The 25,550-nt window shown below is 45.0% G+C and overlaps 2 protein-coding genes across 2 annotated transcripts in view; one reads left to right on the top strand and one right to left on the bottom strand.

The window, feature by feature from the left end:
- Positions 1–10,149, top strand: part of ELP1 (elongator acetyltransferase complex subunit 1) — a 33,346-nt gene extending 23,197 nt beyond the window's left edge. The window contains exons 26-36 of the mRNA XM_069880336.1: positions 123–220; positions 1,424–1,625; positions 3,016–3,077; positions 3,560–3,622; positions 3,740–3,800; positions 4,592–4,705; positions 5,388–5,499; positions 7,013–7,140; positions 7,516–7,670; positions 8,696–8,774; positions 9,628–10,149. Coding sequence (XP_069736437.1) covers positions 123–220; positions 1,424–1,625; positions 3,016–3,077; positions 3,560–3,622; positions 3,740–3,800; positions 4,592–4,705; positions 5,388–5,499; positions 7,013–7,140; positions 7,516–7,670; positions 8,696–8,774; positions 9,628–9,695 — 1,142 coding nt within the window. The 3' untranslated portion in view covers positions 9,696–10,149. The remainder of the gene's footprint in view (positions 1–122; positions 221–1,423; positions 1,626–3,015; positions 3,078–3,559; positions 3,623–3,739; positions 3,801–4,591; positions 4,706–5,387; positions 5,500–7,012; positions 7,141–7,515; positions 7,671–8,695; positions 8,775–9,627) is intronic.
- Positions 10,150–12,106: 1,957 nt separating this feature from the next.
- On the bottom strand, positions 12,107–25,279 carry APTX (aprataxin). The gene is made up of 8 exons (XM_069880474.1): positions 25,261–25,279; positions 23,474–23,610; positions 22,504–22,550; positions 19,978–20,307; positions 18,433–18,492; positions 13,713–13,939; positions 12,798–12,901; positions 12,107–12,502 (listed from the first exon to the last, which is right to left on the bottom strand). The coding sequence occupies exons 2-8, from the start codon at positions 23,601–23,603 to the stop codon at positions 12,348–12,350; spliced, it is 1,053 nt and encodes a 350-aa protein (XP_069736575.1). The 5' UTR covers positions 23,604–23,610; positions 25,261–25,279; the 3' UTR covers positions 12,107–12,347.
- Between the last annotated feature and the right edge of the window lie 271 nt (positions 25,280–25,550).

Below are 25,550 nucleotides of genomic sequence, written 5' to 3'. Positions count from 1 at the left end.
CGTACTTCTGTGCTTTTCCACCCAGGCACCTCTAGTTGCTTCTTAATGCAGTGAACCCAGACTGAGTGGGAGCTGGGAGAGCCATGTGCCTTCTCTCTTTCTGTGAAAAATTGTTTCTCCAGGTCCTGAACATTTCTCCGAATTTCTGAACTTGGTGAAGGATCAGAACCTGTATTGTGAAGCCTTGAAGCTGTACTCCTCAGGCAGTCAGGAGTACAAGGTATGTAAGCACGTGGCACTGCAGCATGACAACTTTATTTACTCTCTTGCACATATGTTTGTGCATCCTTGACACCTTGAGTGAGGGCAGGAATGGAACAGCAGCTGCTTGTGTTCCAGTCCTGCAGATCATTGCTATTCTTCTGTTGTCCAAGACCCTCCTCAGAGGTAATAGCTGGAATGACTCTCAGCACTGACCCTGCAAGGTCTGGTCATTGAAGGAGTGGCTGCTACTTCTTTGATCTCCTGACCAGGACAGCACCTGAGAGTCTGGTTTCTGCTGCTTTTTTTTTATCTTGTGGTGTGCTGGAGAACTGCTATTATCACAAAAAAACTTCTCTTCCTGTCTTGATTCTGTGATACCTGCTTTCTATCTGTCATTTGCAGGTTGTTTAGGGATACTTTTTTATCCTTAAACTATTCTGAAGAGAGCTGAGAGCCTGGGGCCCTTGTAGATTTGCTGTTTCCTAGCATAATATTGTCCCTTTTTTGTTTAGTATTACTGAAGAACTGCGGCTTGCCCAAGGCTGATATAAAAATGAATGTATTTAATAGAACTTATATATTGTAAATACACAACACACAAACGTTAGTCAAAGAAGTAGATAAAAGAACTAAGAGTGGCAATACAGAAACTTGGTCTGTTTGCAACATGGTGAAAGCAGAAAGGAATCCCCTCGTGAGGAAGGTCTGTTTGTGACTGACTCATTGGGAGTCTTTTTTCATTCCTTCTATGTAGGTACAGTCAAACCCACCTGCTTCTTCTTGATGGAGATAATCAGTTTTGAATAGGAAGCTCAGGATATTGATTCACAGCAGTCTAAGTATAGATTTGCAGAGCTTGCATCCTCTCTTGTGCCAGAGTTTGACTCTTGGAGTAAATTGATTCAGGGTTTCTAATGAAAAATGCTTGTGTGAGTGGAAACAGGGGCTGATTTCCTACAGTGTATAGTTTACCCAGCCTTTGCCTTGGAGAGTTAGATTCCTCCTGTGTTTCTTGCTTCAGCTCTGTGAAATGTATCCATATGCTAATCATCAGCCCTTGGTTTGATATAAAATTTGAATTATGATAAGCACATTGTGCCTGGAGGTTCCTTGGGGAAGGATGAATAGGCTTTTGTTGATGGGTGTGTAATTTTCACTAATGGAGGACTGCTACTGACAACAGCTGATTTCTTGTTTCTCTTTTGTCCCTTTCTTGCAGGATATCAGTGATGCATATGGAGAGTACTTGATTCAGAAGCAGCTATATGAACAGGCTGCGTTAATATTTGCTCGCGCTAGCATCTTTGCAAAGGCTCTTGATGCTTTCCAGAACAGTGGCAGCTGGCAGCAAGCCCTGTGCATGGCGTCACAGCTTGGTTACACAAAAGATAAGCTGTCCAGCCTGGCACAGAGCATGGCAGGTATGCATTGAGGAGATGGAAGTGTGCAGAGGAAAACTGCTGTTATTTTTGGTTCGTTTTGATTTTTCCTAAAACTCAGTGAAAACCTCAGTCCTCAGCAGCATTTTTCTTAAAGGTAGACAAACATCTCATGTTTCCCAAATGTATGTGGGATGGCACATCACCTTTGTTTCTCAAAGGAACCAGAAGGGGTTGGCACTGAGCTGGTAGGCACCCAGGAGTTGCCAAGCTAGCTATGGCCTTGGCTGCCCCATGCTGATTGTTTTTCGCACATTTTCCTTGCAACTTGTTGCTGAACCACTGTTCCAAACTGCCTCCCTGGTTAACTTCATGGAGTGAAGATTCTTTGAAGTGTGCAGCATGACTGAGGCCTCTAGACATCATTGACCTAAGGAGCGTGCTTAGTCGCAGATCTTAAGGGCTATTGGATAATTCAAAGCTAAGTCTTCATGTGATTTCCTGGCTTGGACCTAGCTTTAGCTAGAACTAACTGGTACCTATAAAGCTACGTGCTGTTCTTCTGCAGGAGAAAGACATACCTGGTCTCAGAATTTGTGTTCACTAGGTCCTGTCATACTGCATGCATGAGATATGTAGTGTACCTGGCACGTGTTTCAACAAGAGAAATGGAGCGTCATCCCAACTTCACTCTTACTCAGAGGCAGAGTTTATGAACGGCCCACTTATCCAGTGGGAATATGGCTCCTGGGAGTGTAGTCTTCCAGAGTTTGGTATTCCAGTATCTTCTTTTTCTGTCTTGTCTTTTGGATTCTTCATGCCTCGCCTTTCATACTTTTTCTTTTGCATTTCTGAAATCAAAACTGCAATTTAGCAAACTGAGGAGATACAAGGTGTCCTGGATGAGATTGCTTCCTTGGTTAATTTTGTGGTTTCTGGGTTTGGTTTTTTCCGGTGTTTTGGTATCGCTTGCTTCCTTACATTGCATCCTAGCATTGTAGCTGGTGCCAAAACTGGTTCTGACTTTCAGGGCTCTAGAAGCCCTGAATCCTGCAAGCTTGACGGTTGCTGTCATACCACAGAGAGCAGGCAGCAAAGTGCTTCCTGCAGACAGAAAGGCTGCAATACACTGAAGCTTTCAGGAGAGATTTCCTTTTTAAATCCTGGCCCTCACCACTTAAGAGTCTGTTCAGTATTTTTGTCTCAAGCAGAGGTTAAAAAGTTCTCCATCTGGCCTTGAGGGACATGCACATGCAGTTTCACAAGCAACTGCCTAATGGTGTTGCAAGTTAATTTTTTGCATCAGGCAGGTTGAGTAAGTGTGTGAACAGGCAGAAAGTGCCTCAATGAGTGGGGTTTTCCTCTTATCTTGTACTTTTGTGTCATAAAATCTAGCTGCTTCTGAAAAGTTAAACTCCACCTTCTCTTGTAGGAAAACTAGTTGAACAGAGGAAGCATGCAGAGGCAGCCATACTGCTGGAGCAGTACACTCAGGTAATGTAATCACCCTCCTCTCTGTGCCCCAGTAATATCATCTGTCAGAGAGACACCATCTTTGTGTTTTTCATTCTCCTGGGTCACGTGTGACTCCATGCAAGCTGACAGCTGTGAGCTCTCTTGGGAAGGGCAGAGCAGGTCCGGGTGATGCAGTGAGCATGTTGAGGATGAATGCTGTGTCCCTGAATTTTTCCACTCATGAAGCTGCCTCTGTTTGGTATGAAAAGCTCTTGTCTTGGAGAGCAGAAGCATGAGAGCCAGAGTAAGGAAGACAGGGTTGAAGAGGGATTTCCCCTCAGCATGGGAGAAGTAACATAATTTGAGGGTTTTTTTATGTCAGCACCTCAAAGTACCTGGTGCGGCAGTGTTTTCCTGCCCTATCTGTGATACTGTTGCATAGAAATGTGCATTAAAATAGGTATTACTTGAATGTATATTACTAGCATCTGTAGCAGTATGCGATTGCTCTTTCCTTCTAGGATTATGAAGGGGCTGTTCTCTTGCTCTTAGAGGGGGCTCTCTGGGAAGAGGCTTTAAGACTGGTAAGACGTTTCAGAACACAAGAACCAGAGTGGAATATTTCTTTAGAGTACAAGAACAGAGAGATGGGATCTCAGATGAATCCTTAAATTATACTTTGTTTCCTTTCCCCGATCCAGATTCACAAGTATGGTAGACTGGATATCTTGGAGACAAACTTCAAACCTGCTATTCTAGAAGGTGAATCCATGCAAGAATCAGATACTTCTCTGTGCTGTAGAGGCTGAGGAAGGTCTTTACTGGGTCTGTGGGAAGGCACTCCAGTACTGGAAGCTGTATGGAAGGATGCTTTGATTCTGCATAATTGATGCTGTCATTTAGCTGCAGTTGGCTCTCCTCAATGCAGCCTGAAGCTCTGCAGTGTCATGGGCACTTTTTACTTCAGTCAAGCTCCTTTTGAGCTTTTCCAAACCTCACAGTGACAAACTGTGAAGGTATCTGTGTCTTCATATTTATGAGCAAGGAGGACAGTTCTTGTTCCAAAGCACATGTGGCAGTGGAGCTATGGACTAAGAAAATAGCTGTCTGTCTTATCAGCTTTTATGTGTATTTTCTGAAAACTATAGTTTGGCTATATTCTCCCTTCTGTCCAGGAAGGATGGTTGATTACTATTGGATGTTTTTCCTTTTCATGCTATGTGCATCAAGCTTTATGAGTTGAGGGATTTTTTTTCTTTTAATTCAAGCCTAGTTAATGTGAAGAGGTTTTGCCGTAGAGCTTTCTGCTCCTCTTGTGTCAGAAACAGACTCTTGTTCTAGAAAATGCTTGTCTGGCAGGTTAATTCACTCTGCATCCAGGTGCATCTTATTTAGTGGGCTCCTGTATTATAAGCTTTCAGTGTCCTACTTGAATCCTTTGGTGTGCTTTCTGAGCCTTTTGAAGGACTGTGCTTCTTCAGACTAATGGTGTTACAAATGCTTTTCTTGTTCTCTTGCGCAAATGTTCATGTTCTGATTTTCTTGTTGAGCAGCTCAGAAAAGTCAGCTGATGTTCCTAGATTCTCAGAAAACAGCTTTTGTTCGCCATAAGAGTCGCTTGCAAGTGGTCCGAGAGCTAAAGGAGAAGGCTTTTGAGAGCATTCAGGGTTGGTATTGAAGTGCATAATGACTTTCTCCTGCATAAATAACTGTGATCCTCTTTTCCTTTGTGATTTCCATTTGCCCTGGTGGAGCTGGGCTCTCGTCTAGCTCCAGTGCTATCTACAACAATAGAAAGCATTCTTCTCACCCCCTCCTCACACTATACTTGGGCTGTGATTGTTTGACCTTGCTTATTCTGTAAAGACAGATTTATTGTCAGTGCTATCTGTGTTAGAGCTTTCATGGGATCAGAATACACCTGAAAGCTCTTCAAAACAACACAGCGTTGTCTCCACAGTGCCAGCTTTGCTTGGTCAGGTAGTGCTCAGCATGTCTTTGTGCTGAGTACCTACTAGACACATTTGCATTCACCTGCCAGCTCACATAGGCTCAGGGAGGTTTTCTGAAAGTGGAATGCTTTGTCCTGGTCCAGATTTGCTGCACTGAGATTGGAATCCCCGTGTGCTCACAATCACAGTATCAATCCTCACTAGGGCAGATAGGCAGTGGTGTTCTCATAATTGCTGTTTCTTCTTGTGTGCTGGCTGTGTGGAATTGAAATGCTGTCAGGTAGAATGAACCTGCCTAAGCTGCTTCTCCGACAAGCTGCATAGATTACCCAGAGGGGAAGCTTGGAATAACTGTGACCTTTTCCCATACAGTGACAGTTGTTAACATATTTTGCAGATTGTGAAATGCCACATTGCCCAGAATTGGATCTTTTCTCTGAAACCAGTAGTGTTGTGACGGCCAGCGACATGAACAGCAAATATTCACACAGCAATTCAAGAATATCGGCGTAGGTATCTGCCTCCAAATTAGGTAGTGGCATTGGCATTGGCATATGTGAGAGCAGCTTGCTCATGCTTGGCATGGTCCGCCTCACAGCTGTGCATGCCTTGAAGCTGCTTTAATTACAGGCATTTCATGGTTATTTTAACTCTTACTCTGAGGGAGGGAAAGAGCAGAAAATGCCAGAAGCTACTAGTGCAACAGGAACTGAATGCCCAGCAGAGGAGCCGTGAACACAGACTCTGGTCCAGAGCTGGCTCTGTGAGTGTTGTGCATGTTGCCAGAGTAGCTGGCTGTAAGAAGCTTGACAGTGAATGTGGGCAGAGCTGCTCAAACATTAACAGCTTGCACACATGGCTTGTGCTCTTTGCACTTGATGGGTGGGGATTGCTACTGAATCTCATACTGATATCTTCCCACAGTGAGCATCTGTGTTGCTTTTACTGCTCTTAAGAATGTGAGCTGCAGTGCGGGGTGGCCAGTGTAGTCTGTGGGATTGCTTCTGAATTCCCTAGCTGAAAGGTGGAAAAATACAGTTGTAGGAAAAGTGCAGATTTCTGGTCTCACTTTCTGTGGCCTATATAAGAAGAGAATGCAGCCATAGTGTTCAGCATACCTGTGACAGAGTGTTGATCATTCAGGGACACTGCAACTAGTACTAGCCTGTGATTCAAAGGGGCTTTCCTGTGGTAATGATCAGGAGCTGAGCTACATCAGCGCACAGCTTGTGGAGATCAGGGGACTGGAGTATTTCTTACAAGGAGAGGCTGAGTGAGCTCAGTCTCTTTAGCCTGGAGAAAACCAAGAGGGGATCTCGCCTATGCTTACAAATACCTAAAAGCTGGCATGTCAGGAGGATGCGATCATACTCTTCTCAGTGGTGCCCAGCAATAGGACAAGGGGCAACAGACACAAACTAGAACGTAGGAAGTTCCACCACCTTAACACTCCTTACTGTGCGGATGATGGAGCACTGGAACAGGCAGCCCAGAGAAGTTGTGGAGTCTCCTCTGGAGATGTTCCAAACCCACCTGGACACATTCTTGTGCAACCTGCTGTAAGCGAGCCTGCCTTAGCAGGGGTGTTGGACTGGATGATCTCCAGAGGTCCCTTCTAACCCAAAGCATTCTGTTATTCCGTGATTCTGTGAGACAGCACAGATAAAAATGTACACAAAATTGTTCTAAGTGGAGCTCAGCTTTGCCTTACAGCAACTACTGCCAAACAATTTACTCTCCTTTGTGCTTAAAGCAATGCTTTAATCTTGCTGGAGCACAGAGCAGTCCTTTTTGTGATACTGACACAGCCCAACTACTGACTTGTGTTTCAGACCACAAAGGGTAGTTGTTGAGTAGTATTGAAACATTGACACAAAGATACGTAGGCTTACTTGTAGTCACCTCTCACTGGAGAGAGTAAGGACTAGAGCAACAAGTTTCATCCACACTGTTTGTGTTCCTTCAGACTTGCCCTGTTATAGCTAATCCTGTTACACTATAGTTAAGTATCTTCCTTTTCAGGCGATCTTCAAAGAACCGACGCAAGGCTGAACGCAAGAGATACAGCTTGAAGGAGGGGAGTCCTTTTGAAGATACTGCCCTTCTGGAAGCTCTGGGAGAAAATGTTCATGCTGTTGAGACTGTGAAGGGTAGGAGAGTTGATCTTAATATGCTCTACAGCTTGTGAGGACAACTGGAGGCAATGAGTATGCTGAGGAAAGAAGCTGCCTGGTCAATAAGACCATCTGAATTGGACCTTGATTTAGTTATCTGCCTCTGTGCCTGGAAGAACACGTAGTAGTGTGAGCTTTCCATATTTGAACTTAGGGAGCAGAGAAGTGAGGCACTGTCAGTGCCATTGACAAGCTTGATGTTTATGCTCCTATAACTGTAGAGGCTGGATATGGACAGATCCAGTTCTGATTTGCTATTTCTTTCTGTGCCCCGATACCAGAGAAATACAGCTGTTTATTTAGTATACCAGTGTTAATTGCTGTTGCTTGTGTGTCTGTTCCCTCCTGCAGGAGACATACACATCCTTCTGAAGCAGCTCGTGCTGTTTGGTTATGATGAGCAAGCTGGGGTGTTGCAGCAAGTCCTGGAGGAGGTTTTGCAGTTGATGGAGGCCTCGATCCCAGAAATCTGGACTCCAGTCCTGCAGCAGAGCTCTATCAACCCGGTCTGTGCTCATCTGCAATACCCATCACATCTGCTGTACTATACCAAGTATTTAGCAGTATTTTGCATTCTCCAGTGAAGAGTCTGGAATCCTTCCTTGGCTTTCCATATCTGCTTTTTTTCTGTAGAAGCCAAATAGATATTCTGTGCAGTACCTGCCAAGTCAGTACAGTCTAGATGTGTACAACAGCTATAGCTTGCTGTGTCACTTGCACGGAATGCTGCATTGGGCATGATGAGGTTTCATAAGGCTTGTGTTACCTTGTCCTAGTAGTGACTTCTGTTCATAACCTCTTTCTTAAGGAATTTTTAGAACATAAGAATGCTGTTTTCTTTTTTAGGCCTGATGGTTAAAGTATTAGCATAGCTTTTGTGTATGGTACAGCGGTTGTCCGGCCTGGTGTTGTGAAGTGGAAAGCTACCATACTGGACAGTTCAGTCTGAACCAGTATATCATAAGGAGTATATTGCAAAAACAAGGGTGGATTATGTCAGGCTGCTAAGCCTCAGCTTAATGCAGAATGAGGAAATCATAAGGATTGCACTTAGTTCCCTTCCAGAGTCAAAGCCTGTATTTCTAATAAGTGGTTTCTGAACATTCGTGGTGAACACAAGATATTCCCCAGTATCTTCTCACTAACTACTGATTAGCAAGATTTGTAAGGGCAGTTTAAAACTTCTATGTGTCGAGGAGCTGAGACTCTCAAATGAACTTTAAATATTGCTGGCACTGTAATGAAAGTAGTCACAGCAAGTCATGACATTTACAGTGCTGTGAAGACGTAGATGCTGTGATAAGGGTTTTGTGTCCTAAGAAGCTGTCTGAAAGCAGTTCTCTATTCTACTTCTCTGTTAACTTTTCTGAAATATTACTTGACTTCGATCACATATATCTGGTTACTTTGTACTGTGAGGTCTCCTGCAGGCAGCTGCTGCTGCTTTTGGAGATTAAAATTTTCTTTGCAGGTATCTCTGCTCTTAGCCTTGCTTTGTGCTGGTTGGAACGTGTATTGCTTCTTCATACAGGTTCTAGGACCAAATTCAACTGCAAACAGCATTATGGCTGCCTATCAGCAGAAGAGGATGATGACTCCTGTTGTACAAGGTTAGTTGAGACTCTGATTTGGGTATGCATGTCAAATGTCAGTGAGGTCAGTGGCCTTTGAGGCTCTCTAGGCACTGTTTCTTGCCAAGGGTTGTAAATTTCTTCAGTTTTTAGGAGTTTCTTTTTTGGTGGTTTTTTTTATGGTGTACCTTCCCAACTTGTGGCAAGTGAGCAGGCTTCTTAAGGTTTTACTTGCCCAGAAGTCCTGTGCTAAAACTTCTCTGAATTGTGCACCTGGCTTTCTGTATGTGTAGTGTCTGTTTCTTGTGAGGGAACAGGAAGTCTAATTCCTTAGGAGAAGTGTCAGATAATTCTGCTTGTAACATCTGAATTTTCATCTGGCTTTGGCAGCCAGGCCAGGCTACGGTCTGCCCTGGTCCTTTGCCATCTTCAAGTTCTTGCAGCTAATGCAAACGTAGGGCTGAGAGACCTGTCAAGGGCTGGTCCCACTTCCCCTCTGTCATTCCTCTTCCCCACTAGTCCTGGATTTGCCTGGAGAAATCATGTAATAAAGCACTAGATGCAGCCTGGCTGTTGTGCATGACGTCCCAGTTACTGGTGTATGAGTGGTGTTCTGCTTTCTGCCATTAAGGCAACAGTCTCCTTGTTCTGAAAGATAACACTTAATGGAGAGGGGACTTAACTTGCCCCAAAGACTAATTTCTGTAACCAGTTCTGCTGGGGGCATTCTTCTGTGCAAGCTGGTGATCAGTCGTTAAGGGGAAATGCTGTATGTCACAGAATTCTCTGTGTCCTTTGATGTAAAGAAAAGCAAACTAAGTAGTTGACAACTCCTGAGGAAACCATATTGCTGTTACCCTCTGTTCTGACACTTGTCCTGTTTGCCTTTCAGATCCAGAATTGCTTATTCCACCAAAACTCAATAAAAATCTACAATGGAAACTGCATCTCCTCCAATAACTAAAAGCCAAGGATTTCCAGTGGACTCTGAACTATAACTTTAGATGTAATTTCATTACAGCTTTACAGAAACCACAGTTGCCCTGGTGTTTCTGATGCTTTGTTCTTAGGCCTGTGCAAGTGAGAGGTCCCTCCACCTGATGAACTGTGCAGTGATCTGTGTGGTCTCATGCTGATGGCGACTCTCATCCACTGCAGAGGTGGTTTGTGAGGCTGTCAAAGAGTGTGTGGCTCTGAATGCTGCTGGTTGAATTCAGCATCTCCCGCCCCTGTTCCCTCCCTCTGGATGAGGCAACCCCACCAGTGCTGGATAGGCTGTTTTGTTGGCCATCACTCCCTCCCGTGGATGGTACCTGCCATGATGACAGATTAGATTTTAAGCTGTTCGGCCTGCTTTTAAGATTTCACTAGTTAAGTCTGTACCAATAACAAATTGTTGTGGTTGCCAAACAAATGAGTTGTGTTTTCTCTGTTGCAGCTGGGTGTTGCTGGGTGTTCTGATTTTCATCAGAATCAGTGTTGCATCAGAGTGCACCCTGCAGAACCAACAGCCATTTCTGTCCTGGAAGTGTGCCCCTTCACACCAGGGAGATCTTGGGTAGAGGACAACATGAATAAAAATGAGGGAGGGCTGGGGTGGGTGGTGTCAGTGGCTGCACTGCTGGGGAGTTCTACCCTAGTTATTTGAGTTTGACAGATCAGCAGCTGTACTCTGACGATGCAGTGCGCTATTGCAGGACTGTTTCAGCTGATGGTCTAAGCTTATACCTGAATATTTTACCTTATTCTTCCATGATGTGATGGGAGAATAACAGCAGCAGACCTAGGAGCACAGAAGGGACAGGCTCTGCAGGAGACACTGGAAACACTTCAGCAGTGGCAGCGCCCCTCTCCCTCAGTTATTTTTGGCCTGGCAGCTGCTGCGTTCAATGCAAGCCATTTCAGTTAGGTGCTGTGGAAAAATGCCATTGCAAACAAGGCACTTCCTGTCTGTTGGAGGCATGTAATGACACAGCAGTGGGCTGTGTTTTTATTGCACAGCATTAGCGTGTGTCTAGTGCTATACATCACTGGTTTTGTGATGCAAGGTTGTATTGGGATGGCTGTGCAGGCATTGACTGTGCTGTGCTGGCTTGCATGGTTGGAGTGGTAAAACGATGCTTTGTCAGTGTTTCACGAAGCATTGGAGTGGTCTTGCTTTCAGCTGTTCCATGTAGCCTGTTCTGGGCCATGCAGGGATGAATTAAGCCTGTTGTCAGGTATTGTGACTACACTGGAAAGAGCTCCAAGAGTAAAGCCATGAGACAGCAAAACATGAAAGGCTGCACAGGGTAGGAGTGTTTTCCTGGATCTAAGTCTTCGAAATGGTGGCAGAACATAGTCCAAGATGAAATAGATAAGCCATCTTTCAGATCTGCTTTTGTAATTGTTTCCCTTTTTTTTTTTTTTTAAGTTTTGCTTTCTAAATTAAGCCATAATATTAGTAGTATCAGGAAACACCTAAGTGTGACTGGTGTTTGAAATTAGGCGTGTAAATAACATGCTGCTGCACGAGGGCATGAAAGAAGAGGACACCCTCTGCCCACAGAATATGTTATCAAGAGCACGCAGGATTTTCCTTGCATAATAAAAGCTCTGCTCTTACTAAAAGCCATTTCACCCAGAGGGCATCTCACTTAAGATAAAGATGGACTCAGAATGAAACTGAACCCTATAAATCAGTTCTGGATGGAGGAACAGATTACTACTGCTGCTCTACTGCCTATCTAGGAGTTCAAATCTTGATGGCAATTGAATGATAAAGGCTTACCAAAACCCTGGTGTGGAGAAATGGCAGCATTAAACCACCTCAATACATGCAGCCAAGCAACGGCATGCCATGATAATTTATTACTCTGGAGAGCAGTAAAGCTGCTCATTGTGTATTATACATGTATTTATCAGGAAAAAATATTTCACAGAAAGGGTCATTGGGCCCTGGCAGAAGCTGTCCAGGGAGGTGGTTGAGTCACCTTCCCTGGAGGTGTTTAAAGCACGGGTAGATGAGGTGCTGAGGGACATGGTTTAGTGATTGATAGGAATGGTTGGACTCAATGATCCAGTGGGTCCTTTCCACCCTAGGGATTCTGTGATTCTGTGATTCTTATATATAGATTAGTGAATTATCCTTGTATATGAAAGGGGAAAGAATGCCCCTCTTGGAGCCTAAGCAGTGACTGCAGTGGCACCCTGGTGAGAGGCAATGCCTGCTCCACAGCTAAGGGGAAGTTGAGGAGCATTGAAACCTTCAAGCCCTGCTCTGTGAGAGAGAAACTAGGAGGCTGGAGCTCATGTTCCTTCACATACACTCTTGTATGTTCCTTTGACAGCTTTGCCATCAGCCAGATCAGGCTCTGCAACATCATCAGTACCCAACAAAGCTGCAAACACACCTTCAATTTCAGAAGTCACTTCATTTTTATGGTTAGGGGTTTTTTTTCTAAGCTATGACAGTTAGTATGCTGCTGTTCCTAGGTAGCATGTATCCCATAGGTAGCATTGTTCCATATCTCAATTATTGCAGTTAACAAAGAAGACATATGTCCACTAACATTTTGAGGTCTTTGTTTTAACCTGAAAGCTGAAGATGGGTTGCAAGAGGATTTTTTGCAGTCATTTTGGCCAGTGTTTCTTGAGATGATCCTTTAACTGTGGGACAGTGGACAGCTGTTGCTTGCAACGATGGCATCTGAGGGGCAGTTTGAGAAGTTCAGAGACATTATCTTTCACAATAACTTTTCCCTTGCTTTTTACCATCTCGATCACATCTGAAAAAAATACCAGAGGTATTTGGACCATGTAGCATCACAAAACACACAGATCTGTGGCAGCGCTGTGCGCTGCTCTGCATGCACAGTAAGTCATCACTGCATTCTAATTCAAACTAGTCACAACTTTCAGTTAACTTTTAGTTAGTTCTATTCCCCAATATCTGAATTTACATAAAACCCTTCACTTATTACAACAGAACTGAAGGCTTACATGTTTGTTTGGGGAAAAAAGCCCAAAGCCAGAGCCCACAGGCAGAATTACATGTTCTGAAATTGTTTTTCTAATCATTACCTTGAGAGTTTAGGAAGTAGTCTGTAGTAAAAGAGTTCCAGTGCTTTTTGGTTTTCAGGGCTGGAGAATCAAACTCCTGGCTGATTACATGCAAATGTAGCTGACTGAAAAAAATGTATTATGCGAAACAGAAGAAAAATGTTAATGTTCAATGTTTTTTTGCACTACTATCAGTTGCAAACATGATACAGCAGTCAGACTGCCAGCCTTAACGGGTCAGTCTTACTCTTTTTGACCTACAGGCCTATGACAGAAGAAACCCAGTCTGTTCTGGAAGCACTGCCCAAGGCCAAGCATTTCACTTTATGCAGACTAGTGACCTTGGCGGTTTTTCTACTGGCCCCTAATAACAGCCTGTATTCCTGCTAGATTACATAAACACAGCCAATAATTTTAATAAACCAAAGGTCTAAATGAATGGGACTTGATCAGTGACTCAAAGCTTCATCAAAGAACTAGAGAACAACTTAAGAACACTGACTGCAAAACCCACAGGCGTCTGGACACCGCAACATCTGGGCCTATTGATACACAAGATTTGAATCCTCACTCAGTATCAGGCAGGACTTGATAGGCTCAAGAGCCACTCCCTGATCCCAGGTGGATGCTGTGGGACGGGGGATGGCCTAGCACATGGCCATCAGCCATGCAGCCTCTTCTGCTGGGACCATACCACAGCCACGTCGCAGCCCCAGCTACAGATGTTTGCTAGGAGAAGTAAGGAAGCACTTCCCTTTGGGCCTAAGACACCCACAGAGCCCACTGGCACACATGCAGCAGTGTGTACACAGCTGCATCCAAAGGACACGGACACCAAAGTGCTGGTAGTGGTTAGGAGGATTAGTTGTTCTTTAGAAACATCAGATCTGTATAAGCAGAACAGAGTCTCCACCTGATGACCTGTCTAGGCCTTACCTCATACTGGGGATAGCGTGGTAACCCAGTCTGAACTCCAGACTCTCTTTCTCAGGGCACTGTCCGATCATTTTTTGCCCAACTGCATGCATGTGTTCCAAGAGTTCAAGATGGTCCCTGGTGACCGACTTCAGGCTTGAAATGGGGTCCCATGGTAAGATAAGCCAGTGGTAACGTGCTTTGGGATATTTATCCTTGATGACTACCGTCTTTTCATCTTTGTAAACCTTGCAAAACAAATAACTACATTATTTACTGCTTGAAAGTTAAATGTCTTATTCCTATCAGCGCTATGTTTAGTGGATTTTGAGATGTTCCAAATCTACGCATTCTGTTGTGGTTGCATAAGTCCCTAAGCATTCTTATATGTTGCTAGGGCAACTGAGACTGCCAGGAAGAAAGCCAGGAAGATTACTAGATGGGAAAAAATATCAAACAGCACAGCATTCCACTTCAAGGACTTCTACTGGAACTAAGTAGGTCCAGGATATGCACCCTCTTCCGTACTATGCATCAGGCGGCTACAGAGAGATGTTCCAGCATCCCTCTGATCCACTTTTAAAGAAAGCCTTTCTATTCTAATACAGCAGTAAGTTAAACCATTGCTAAAGGTGGAAAATCACCTGGACTCAGACACCAGTGAGGTTTAGGAAACATCAGGCTACATACAAGCTTGCGGTCCCTGAAACAAAAATCACAGCACTGTACTCAGTATAGAACATGTAGGAATGCACTGGACTGCCTTATCCTTCACAGATTTCTGGAGCAAAACACAAGTCTCAGAGGTGCTACAACAGTGTGCTCAGCGCTACAGACATCCACCAGCTTTATAAAGACAAAAAAGAATTTTCAAGTCCAAGCTATTTCAGATCACACTAACCAACATGGAATCACACAATCATAGAATTGCTAGGCTGGAAAAACATTTGAGACTGAGTCCAACCATCCCTGTCCACTACTAAACACTACCCCTGAGCACTTCACCTACCCTCCTTTTAAAGACCTCCAGGAATGGTCACTCAACTACCTCCCTGGGCAGCCTCTGCCAGTGCCTGATAACCCTTTCAGTGAAGAATTTTTTCCTGTTGTTTAATCTGAACCTCTCCTGGTGAAAGTTGAGGCTGTTCCCTCTCATCATATCACGTATTATTTAGTAGAAGAGACCAACAGTCACCCTGCTACAACCTCCTTTCAGGCAGTTGTAGACGCTGATGTCTCAGCCTTCTCTTCTCCAGGCTAAACAACCCCAGCTCTCTCAGCCGCTCCTCATAAGGCCTGTTCTCCAACCCCTTCACCAGCTTTGTTGCTCTTCTCTGGACTCGCTCCAGAGCCTCAACATCCTTCTTGTGGTGAGGGGCCCAGAACTGAACACAGGATTCGAGGAGCGGTCTCACCAGTGCCGAGTACAGAGGGAGAATAACCTCCCTGGACCTGCTGGTCACACTGTTTCTGATACAAGCCAAGATGCCATTGGCCTTCTTGGCCACCTGGGCCACTGCTGGCTCGTGTTCAGTCACTGTCAACCAACACCCCCAGGTCCTTCTCTGCCAGGCAGCTTTCTAGCCACTCTTCCTCAAGCCTGTAGCACTGCATGGGGTTGTTGTGTCCCAAGTGCAGGACTCGCCCATTGCCCTTGTTAAACCTCATCCCGCTGGCCTCAGCCCATCAATCCAGCCTGTTCAGATTCCTCTGTAAAGCCTCCCTACCCTCCAGCAGATCAACACTTCCTCCCAGCTTAGCATAATCCCCAAATTTACTATGGGTACATTCAATCCCTTCATCCAGGTCATTGATAAAGACATTGAACAGGACTGGACCCATCACGGAGCCCTGGGGAACACCACTTTGTGACTGGCCTCCAGCTGGATTTAGCTCCATTTATCACAGCTCTTTGGACCCAGGCATCAAGATAGTTTTTAACCCAGCAGAGGGTGCGCCTGTGCAGGCCAATAGCAGCCAGTTTCTCAAGCAGAACACTGTGGAAAATAGCGTCAAAGGCTTTACTGAAGTCCAGGTACACTACATCCACAGCCCTTCCTTCATCCATCAAGCTGGTCACCTTGTCATAGAAGGAGATCAGGTTAGTTTGGCAGGATCTGCCTTTCATAAACCCATTCCGACTGGGCCTGATCACCCAGTTGTCCTGTATGTGCTGCAAGACGGCCCCCAAGATGACCTGCTCCATGACTTTCCCTGGCACTGAGGTCAGACTGACAGGTCTGTGGTTCCCTGGATCCTCCCTTTAACTGTTGTTGTAAATGGGCATCGCATTTGCCAGCCTCCAGTCAAGTGGAACTTTCCCAGTCAGCCAGAACTGCTAGCAGATCACGGAAAGGGGTTTGGTGAACATCTCTGCCAGCTCCCTCTATACCTTTGTGTGGATCTCATCCAGCCCCATAGACTTGTGAATGTCTAATTGGCCAAGCAGGTCTCTAACCATTTCCTCATGGATCATGGGAGCTTTGTTCTGCTCTCCCTTCCTGTCCTCTGGTTCAGGAGGCTCAGTACCCAGAGAACATCTTACCTTACTATTAAAGACTGAGGCAAAGAAGGCATTAAGTACTCCAGCCTCATCCTTTGTCACTACTGTCCTCCCTGCATCCAGTAAAGGATGGAGATTCTCCTTGGCCTTCTTTTATTGTTAATACATGCTCCTTTGCAAGATCGTTCACAAAAAGAACAGATTCATGTCTATCATGGTGTTCTTCCCCATTTTCATTTTGGCTTGCCTTCTGCAACAATTTGATGTAGCTGATCAAGAGAAATGGTAGCAAAGCACATGGAAAACAGGAGGGACAACCTGGCCCTGGGGATAAAAAATCTCTCAAGTTCTGAAGCAGAAACTATGCTGTGTCTCTGATCTCTTCATTGTGCACCTATCGGTGAGAGGTGGATCATAACTTTGTCATCTTTACTAATTATTATCATGTTTACATACAGAGTCGATCGGTCTTGCCCTATGGGAAGGAAGATTAAAATTTTATCAGCACACAAATCATAGGACTGATTCTTACAGCAGCAAGACTGGTTGATGCAGTCATATTTTTATATACTAACATTAGTGTCTGCCTATGCAGCCAGTGGGAACGGAATGATGATCAAGTGTTTTCAGAAGAAATAAATACTGCCATCTATTCAATATTTTATTAAAAAGTGGAGATAGGAGTTCTACTATTTGCAAACTTAGTTCAAAACCACAATAATAAAGGTAAAACTACTTCACAAACAGGTATTTGTGTATTAACATTCAGAGGACACTTTCAAAACCAACTTATCATACTCTCTTGGTAAGTGCTATATGAAATTTCACCTAACGGATGAAGTTTAAGTTTCACATTTAAAAAGTAAGCAAGTATTTCAATAGCTTTATCAGTCTCTGCAGAAAGACTCATTTGAACCCGATGGCATTTCCCAGAGAACATCCAATTCTCCTACAACCCAACAAAGTTTAATGCTTCAGATGTGAACTAAAAAAAAAAAAAAAAAAAAAATCAACATTGACCTTCTGATTAGTTCTCAATGAAATTATTTTCATTGGTCTGAGGGTGGTCATCACCTGAAGGGGCCCAGTGAGTCTGTGGGATCATGATCCTTGCAGATTATCTCAACTCAAATGGATAAAGGCTGGGACAATCAAACTGAGTGCAAGCGGCCACCCTGGGTGCCCTCTAACAGTCTTTTCCAACTGGAATTACTCAGTGGTTTCAAGAACCAAGTATCACAGGGTCTGTAATATTCATCCTCCTGAACAAATACTCTCATTGTGAAGTACAAAGGGGAAAAAAAACTTACCTCTAACATTAAGTGGCCATGCAGCAGTCAGCCAGCTAAAACCCAAGGTAAAAGGACCCAAGCTTCAGGCCTTACACTTCCAGACTGCAGAATACTGACAGAGCGCATTCTCCCTATCTAGGAGTTGAGTTAAAAAGCCTGGTTTTCAGAAGGAGTTGTCTATATATTTGCCATAACTTAAAAACAAAAGTAATTTTTATACATGAATAGGGAAGATTCTCTCAGGTCTCTCTCAGAATACAATAATGAGACAGTGTGTATAGACTAGACATTTCTGGTTTTTGTTTCACCTCCCCAAAAGCAGGCAGGAGCCAAAAATACAAAAAAAAAAAAAGAGAGCTCAAGGAAAACTTATGTTGCCACAAGGAAGCAGAGAGAGAGGTGTAACTGCAGCATCTGCAGAAGGTTAAAAGAAACCAACCAGGAAATCGCTGCTGGCAAAAAAGAAATCAGGAGGAGGAGCCAGAGGTCACATCCTATCAGCTGGTACAGAGGTGCTGCAGTTCGGAGTTCGATGGAAACCAGGAAACTGCATCATGCTTGGAAACAAAGCAGTGACGACTGCCAGAGAACAGGAACATCTACTACCCGCTCAGCACCAAACCACACCCCCATTTCAGTTGCATTCCCTGAGGAAACAAAGATCCACACTGCTCCCCTGCTCTCGCAACAACGTTTTGGAAATATATTGGCCAGATGTGGCAGAGTAGAGAGCTCAAAGAAAATAAAGACAATATCCTGCAAAATCGGTATAATAGAGACTCCTAAACTAATGCTGCTGCAGAGAGAGATGCAAGTACAATTCAACCCTTATGTGGTACTCCACTGGTTAATCAGCTCATTAAAGTAAACTGCTGAAGGAAGAAAGATAGGTGACTTAACTTTGTTAGACAGAAACTACTGTGAAGAAGAAGTGTACAGCTCTCACCTGCATTTTTGGGTCTTGCATGGAGCTCTTTAGACCCTGACTCCAGTGTCCTAAATGTTCCTAAAACACAGAAGGAAAAAATATTTTAAGAGATGTTTTAAGCATTCAGTTCTTTCTTTAGTATACAACAGCAAACTAAGAGCTGAATGACAGCTGAATTATTTATTTTCTATAAATCCCAATGCACTTGTTCCAACTGCCCCCACAAAGCTACTTTTGAAAACTTCTAATAAGATACTCTTAAGATCCAAAGTCAAGTATTTCAAATGTTGGAAATTTAACAACAGGGAGCTCTAGTTCTGTTTGAATGTAATAATTTGCCCACACATGTTATGGCACAGTCCTTAATTACTATTGATGACAGATTATTTCACTAAAAGACCTTCTGCTTCATAGGTCACAAAGGCCAAGGGAAGTACAAGGGTAAAACATCAACTGTCCTGTCATATGCTGCTCTGCACAGAACAAAGAAGTAGCTGTGATGTGTGGCCCCACTCTTAGATGTCCTTATTTATTGATTGATTGATATTGTGCAAGGAGTGGTTTGTACAGAAAACAAGAAAGGCACAAAAAGATCAAGGCAACACTAGCAGACAACTCCTTACTCATCTACTGAATGCCTAATAAAAGGTGCCTCAAGTGCCCTTTTCTCAAAACAGATAACCACCTTACAGGCAGAACCAATTATGACCTTTGTCATATTCTTATAGAGAAAGATGATTAAACATTACTCTAGTGCTGGCAGAGAAACAACGTGAATCACTTCTCTTCCTGCTCATACCACCACAAATCTGGCCCAAATATAACTAGCTCAAGTTCCCAACTGAAATAAGTAGTCAACCCCCTTCAAGATTGAGACTGAAATTTTATCCTGAGGGGTTTCATTTCTATGCCTTTACTCCCAGCAACTTCCTTGTTATAGTTCCATGTGCACTGAGCAGTCTTTTTTTTTTTTTTTTGTCTATGTTAGCAGGGCTAAAACCTCCCTTTCAAAAGATTTTGGCTGGTAACATTCATTCATGTAAACACAGGAGTGTAAACCATAAGGAATAACCAAAGCAGGAGGGGGTTAGAAAAGAGGAGAAAAAATTAAAATGAAAAAAAAAAAAGGGGGTCATTCTCTGGGCATAAGCTTTTAGACAATCACTGTACTATTTGTAATACAGCAGATTTTGTCTCAAGAGCCAGCTCAGTATCCCTGTGCGACTCCCGTTAACCTGAGCTCATGCAGACTGTCCCTCCAGCAGAAACTGCAGCAGTCACCACAGATTATATCCTCACTCGCTACAAGCAAGACCCTTCACACACACACACACACACACACAGAGCTCAGGTGAGAAGAGGTCCCAAGTAAGTTCCTCAGGAGCTGAGTGATGTCAGGAGCAGAGCCTTTGTCTCAGCACACATGGTCTGAATACTCTGAGTATCTGTGTTCACCTGAGACACTTCCCCACCAGCAGCACCCACAAAAGCAGAACACCAAAGCCCTGATAGAGGAGACAACCTCAGGAGAAACAGCACAAGTACTAATGCTAATACACTTGCCTTTTTGCTTGAAGTTCCTTCAGGTGGAGATACACCAGTATTGCTTAGCTTGGGATTTGCAGAACTACCTCGTGTATCCTCCACCTCCACCTTCATTATTTTTCTGGGAACAAGCTCTACATCATCATTCTCACTGGAGTCCTCACATAGCACCTTATCAGTCTGTATTTTCTCTTTTGCTTCTCCAACAGTTTTCCCTGGCTCATCAGCAAATTGCACTGTGTAGGGGTAAAGTTTATTCACAATATGCAGAACTTGGCCAGGCTTCATTTTCACCTCTTCATCCTTGCCAATATTCACGAGATCAACACTTGCTGGGTTGACTCCTATCTTTGGTAGGGAGAAAAAGGAAAAAGAAATAGCATGTGACATTGTAACTAGAATCACTAACTACCGCTCTGTTGCCTTGGAATATCACTATCCTGGAAAGCAAATGCATTTTGGATTTACCGTCCCACTTCCCCAAGCTGACCAGCTCTTGAGGATCAGAAAAGTCCAACGGCGAAGACACCTCTCTACAGCTCAGTCTTGCACAAGCAGCCGCCAGCACACAACCCTCGGGGGCAGGTGTCACAGGAACCCCACAGCTCTGCAGCAGCTGGCTGAAGAGTTACAGCAGAACCTCCCATGCACTTAGCTCCAAAATATTAACTATGTATTTAATGGCTGCAGTAACAACTATATCTGAAGAATAACAAATTAATAACAAAGAATAACCAAATAATACGAAGAATAACAAAATAAAAATAATAACAAAATAAAAACAGTTTTAACAAATTATCTCACTCCAACCTCCCAGAAAGATTCCTGATTTCAAATTATTTTAATTTCTTCTCCTTTCTACAGCATTTTGTTTTCTGTTCCTGCCAAATGCTGTCCCATCAACAACACATTTGCCTCCAAATACACAAGCATGCTCTTCTCAACCATTTCAAGAGAGAAAGGAGTTCAAGCTCACAACCTGGCTCACTAAGCACAGCCCACTACTAAAACATGCAACACGCTCCCTCTTGGGTGGGAAAAAAAAACCAAACAAAAGAAAAATCAGAAACAAAAGTCTCCTTGGCTCCACAAAGGGTCTGCCACACAGGGATCAGCTCCTTACTAGTCTTTTTCCTTTCCCAAGCCAAATGTGATAACCCTTCTCTAGACCACAGAAGACTGTTCAAACATGGTAACAACACATGCCTTTTTCTTTCAAGAGAGGCTAAGCTTCTCTATCTGCCTCAGCTTGTGCAAAGTATGCACCAGCCTATCTGTATTTTAATGTCTTTATTATCATTTTGCATCTTACACTTTTACAAAACCAAGTCCATTATTTATTCCATTCGAGCAGAAAATGAGGACAGGAAGGTTCAATTTTTACCTGCCTTGTCTTACTGCATCAGTTTACAGCTCTATACAACTCTAAAATAATTTTCTCCTCAAAACAGTGTCTTAAAGACTGAGAAGTTACCTGAAGTTTAGCTGATAATATAAAACAATAGATTTTTCCTCTGTTTCAGGCACAACTGATAGCACAAATTCCATCTAGAATCTCTTTAGTCGACAGTTCCACAGTTTCACTCAAGTCAGGTACAATTCCCATCCCCTGTGCCAATACACTATCAAAGAACTGATCACTGGAGCCCTTTGCCACACAGAAACCACTTGTGAAGCAACTCTACAGCAACCAGTGAAAATACGCAAGCACTCACCACCAGAAATCATTCCCAGTCCTGAGATTCCAGTAACACAGTGCTGAAATTGTGGCTAAGGCTGACTTCTGTGGAAAACTGTCTCAGAGAGCTTTGCTAGATTAACCGGATATGAGTGGGGTCCCTGTGCTTACTGAGCTCTGGAGGCATTTTGATGGAAGACGTTACTCCTCAGGAAGCAGAACACATGGATATCTTGTACACACATGCTGATGCTGCAGGCGCACACACGTGCCCCAGGCCCCGAAGCCAGAGGCCCTTCCTATTATATCAGGAATACATAAGTATGAGAGAGTAGGCCTACTCCATCCAGTTAGTAACGTAAGAATGCCTTCAGTATTGCCTCACATCTCATCCCTTCCCAGAGCTGACCACAGCTTTGACTCCATCAGCCATCAAATCAAAAGCCCTTCCAAGACCCATTAGCACAAGAACTAATTTGACCTTAGAGGAAGGGCTGTCTCAGCCTCAGAAGTTTAAGGCTCAGGAGGCAGATCCACAAGTTTAGTGGCAAAACTCCAAAATCTCCCAAATGTTGTGCCTGGAAGAATTCCCAGCAGCGTTCCTTGATGCTGCAAGTCTGGCTGTCCAAGACTGAGCATATCTGGAAGCACTGCTATCTTTCCACTGAGGCACACACAAACACACACACCAAAAAAAAAAAAAATAGATCCCTTCCCAGGACCACTCATACTTTTCTTGGTCACAAAACAGCTTCAGGCCCCTCAGACCCAGTGATTAGAATCATCACTTCCAGCATTTGTGGAGTTAAGTACAACTACCATCCTAGTAAGTATCAGAAATACTGCACACACATCAAAAAACATACCTGCTTCACTGTGACATAGCCCTTGTTACAGTCTGCTTTTAACTGAACTGGAAAGAAAAAACAGTGTGTCACAAAATAGCATAAATAGGAAGTCAAGAACTCAGCAGAGAACATTGCTGTATTTTAAGATCTGCCACCCTCTGAAGCTGATCTCTGAATGTGTACAAAGAATACGTCTGCCTCATCCTCTGTTTCCAGGACTACAGGTAAAACAGAACCAGCCCATGTAACCTAGTCACACTGCCTAGCTCACCACATGGATCAGCAAAATTACTTCAGAATAAAGGTGAAATTCAAGGAAGTCTTCTACTCATTATTGCTATTCTCACCAGCTCTCTGTGATAACACGGCACGGATTAGGACTGTGACCAGAGGGAAGATAGATAAGGCCAGGAATACGTGAAAGTGAGTATTTTATAGATAACAGACATCTTAATATATTCTCCCAGCACACCTGTAAGATAATAAATCATACTAAAATTCAGTTAGTGGAAGACAAGGAAGATTAAGTGCTACTCTCAATGCAAGAGTCCAGGCAATGGAACAGGCTGGCAGGCCTGTGGAATTAACACTTTTTTTACAAAGGTTAACTTCCTGTTATTAGGTGTCTCCTCTGATTTTTTAGGACCCAGAGATATCCATAAGTGCTTACAAAAGAAGCCTGATGACTTCAAGAATCAAGTAACACCGTGGACCATGCAGAGATAGAAGACCATAAGCCGGTGACTGCAGAAGCAAACCTATGGAAAGCCTGCTTAAATTTCAAGGACAGACTGTGATTTCTCATTCAGACCCTGCTCAAAGTAGGTTTACGAATTAGGCCAAAAGCTGGCTAGCTTACTTCACTGTAATTCAGCCAAACAGGAGAATTATGCTTATTGACAAACACAAGTGCTGCAGTTGTCCTTCACGCCCTTCACAAGTTTGGTTGCTGCTGCATGTAAAAAGTAGGATTTGAGCCAAACCTTACCTTGCTTCCGTGAACACTTCTTATCTGTTATCCCAGTCTCTGGGCCACGCCCAATTACCACTGCTTCCAAGTGTGGCAGTTTCATCCGCTGGCTGCATTTCTCTTTCCCCACAAGCCAGCACGCACGCATCCCTGTCCTACAGAGCAAAACAAGCCGATTGTTACTAACACGCAGCCTCCACATGGGTCACATTCCTGTGGAACAGGGTCCGGGAGATTCTGCTGCCAGACCATTCGTTAGCCGAGTCACTTCACAGAATCACTAGGTTGGAAAAGACCTCCAGGATCATTGAGTCCAACCATTCCTATCAAACACCAAACCATGCTCCTCAGCACCTCATCCACCCATCTTTTAAATATCTCCAGGGATGGTGACTCAACCACCTCCCTGGGCAGCCTCTGCCAGTGCCCAATGACCCTTTCTGATGTCCAGCCTGAACCTCCCCTTGCACAGTGTGAGGCCATTCCCTCCTGTCCTGTCCCCTGTCACTTGGGAGAAGAGGCCAGCACTCTCCTCTCCACAACCTCTTTTCAGGTAGTTGCAGAGAGCAATGAGGCCTCCCCTCAGTCTCCTCTTCTCCAGGCTAAACAACCCCAGCTCTCTCAGCCATTCCTCATAAGGCCTGTTCCCCAGCCCCTTCACCAACTTTGTTGCTCTTCTCTGGACTCGCTCCAGAGCCTCAACATCCTTCTTGTGGTGAGGGGTCCAGAACTGAACACAGTACTCGAGGAGCGGTCTCACCAGTGCCGAGTACAGAGGGAGAATAACCTCCCTGGACCTGCTGGTCACGCCGTTTCTGATCCAAGCCAAGATGCCATTGGCCTTCTTGGCCACCTGGGCACACTGCTGGCTCATATTTAGTCGTTGTCAATCAACACCCCCAGGTCCCTCTCCTCCAGGCAGATTTCCAGCCAGACTTCTCCTAGTCTGTAGCTGCACAGGATTGTTGTGCCTCAAATGTATGACCTCGCATTTGGCCTTGTTAAACCTCATGCCTTGGACTCAGCCCAGCGGTCCAGCCTGTTCAGATCCTTTTGCGGAACCTCCCGACCCTCCAGCAGATCCACACTTCCACCCAGCTTAGTGTCATCTACAAACTTGCTAAGGGTGCACTCGATGTCTTCATCCAGGTTATTGATAAAGCCATTGAATGGGTCTGGACGCAGCACTGAGCCCACTTCTGCTAACAGCGGCCACGCTTTTCAAACTCAAAGCAAACATACACCGGCAACCTAAGAGCAAGTCATGTAAAGGGCAACTGTGTTTTCTTCCCATCTACCTCACCACCTGTTCTCACCCCCACAGGTCATGCCACTGGGCACAGCCGTTCCGGGCAACTGAAGAGCTGACCCACAAAGCCAGGGACACTTTCCCAGACGTGTTGGACTCGACTTGTCAGATGGACTTACCAATTAAAACCAAGAAAGCAGCAGGGGGAGAGGGGGGACGGAGGGGGGCCAAGAGGGGCAAAGGGGGGGGGGGGGCAAGAGGGGCAAAAGGAAGGTGCAAGAGGGCAAGGAGGGGGCAAGAGGGGCAAGGGCGGGCTAAGAGGTGCTAAGGGAGGGACCTAGAGAAGCAAAGTGGGGAGGGCCCGCGAGGAGCAAAGACGGGGGCTAAGAGAGGTAAAGGGCGGGGAACAAGCGGGGCAAGGGAGGGGGGACCAAGAGGGGCGAGGGAGGGGCAGGGGTGCCCTCAGCCGCTACGAAACGAGGCCGCCGCGATAGGAAACCGGACCCCGGGGCGGCACCGTCCCGGCCCCGACCAGCGAAGCCCCCACGTCGCTCACCCCGCCGGGCGGCACCGCCCCCGCGCGCCACCGACCCCCACGTGACTGCCGCGCGCCGGCTGGGGGCTGTGCCGATTGGCCCCGCGGCCGGCGCCTCCCGCCCCCATCGGCCAGCCGCGCTCAGGGCCCGCCCCCTCCCGGCCGCGCGCCGCTTTCTATTGGTCACGCGCCCCGTCAGAGCCCGCCCCCACCGTCCGCCCGCCCTTTCTATTGGTCGCTCGCCCGCCTCCTCGCTCTCCGATTGGCTGTCCGCCCGGCAGAGACCGGTGGGGCGGGACTTCCGGGGCGGG

Source organism: Phaenicophaeus curvirostris, chromosome Z (genome assembly GCF_032191515.1).
Source record: "Phaenicophaeus curvirostris isolate KB17595 chromosome Z, BPBGC_Pcur_1.0, whole genome shotgun sequence".
Taxonomy (NCBI): domain Eukaryota; kingdom Metazoa; phylum Chordata; class Aves; order Cuculiformes; family Cuculidae; genus Phaenicophaeus; species Phaenicophaeus curvirostris.
The sequence above is the reverse complement of the archived record's forward strand: the minus strand, read 5'-3'. Positions and strand labels throughout refer to the sequence as shown.